Genomic DNA, 378 nt, shown 5'->3' on the forward strand with positions numbered 1-378 from the left:
CCAGAAACTACACAGAGTGAGTTTTTTGAAGGCTCCATGAAAGACATAGTAAGAGCGTTCATTAACGGAGTGAACGGACTGGTGTTTACTTACGGGGTGACCAATGCGGGCAAGACCTTCACTATCCAAGGTATAAAAGCAGATATAACAACCCGGTTAAAACCCACTGAGGACTTTAAATGAAGGTCTACACTTTATCTTTTGTAATTTTAAAGGGACTTCAAGAGATTTTGGTATTTTACCTCGCTCGCTTGTTGTGATTTTTAACCACGTACGGGGAAGACAATACCTGAAGATGAACTTCAAACCATATTTGAGCAACGATGTGAAGAAACTAGAAGATGCACAAGTTAAGCAAGAAGAAGCCATAAAAACCGC

General features: G+C 40.2%; 1 protein-coding gene across 1 annotated transcript in view; it reads left to right on the plus strand.

Moving 5' to 3' along the window:
* LOC104496629 (kinesin-like protein KIF20A) overlaps positions 1-378 on the plus strand; it is a gene marked incomplete at its 5' end in the record, with an annotated part of 17,514 nt that overhangs the window by 2,962 nt on the left and 14,174 nt on the right. Inside the window, 2 exons of the mRNA XM_010139779.1 lie at positions 1-130; positions 216-376. The exon at positions 1-130 is cut by the window's left edge and continues 7 nt beyond it. Coding sequence (XP_010138081.1) covers positions 1-130; positions 216-376 — 291 coding nt within the window. The remainder of the gene's footprint in view (positions 131-215; positions 377-378) is intronic.

Source organism: Buceros rhinoceros, unplaced genomic scaffold (assembly GCF_000710305.1).
Source record: "Buceros rhinoceros silvestris isolate BGI_N320 unplaced genomic scaffold, ASM71030v1 scaffold14547, whole genome shotgun sequence".
Lineage (NCBI taxonomy): Eukaryota > Metazoa > Chordata > Aves > Bucerotiformes > Bucerotidae > Buceros > Buceros rhinoceros.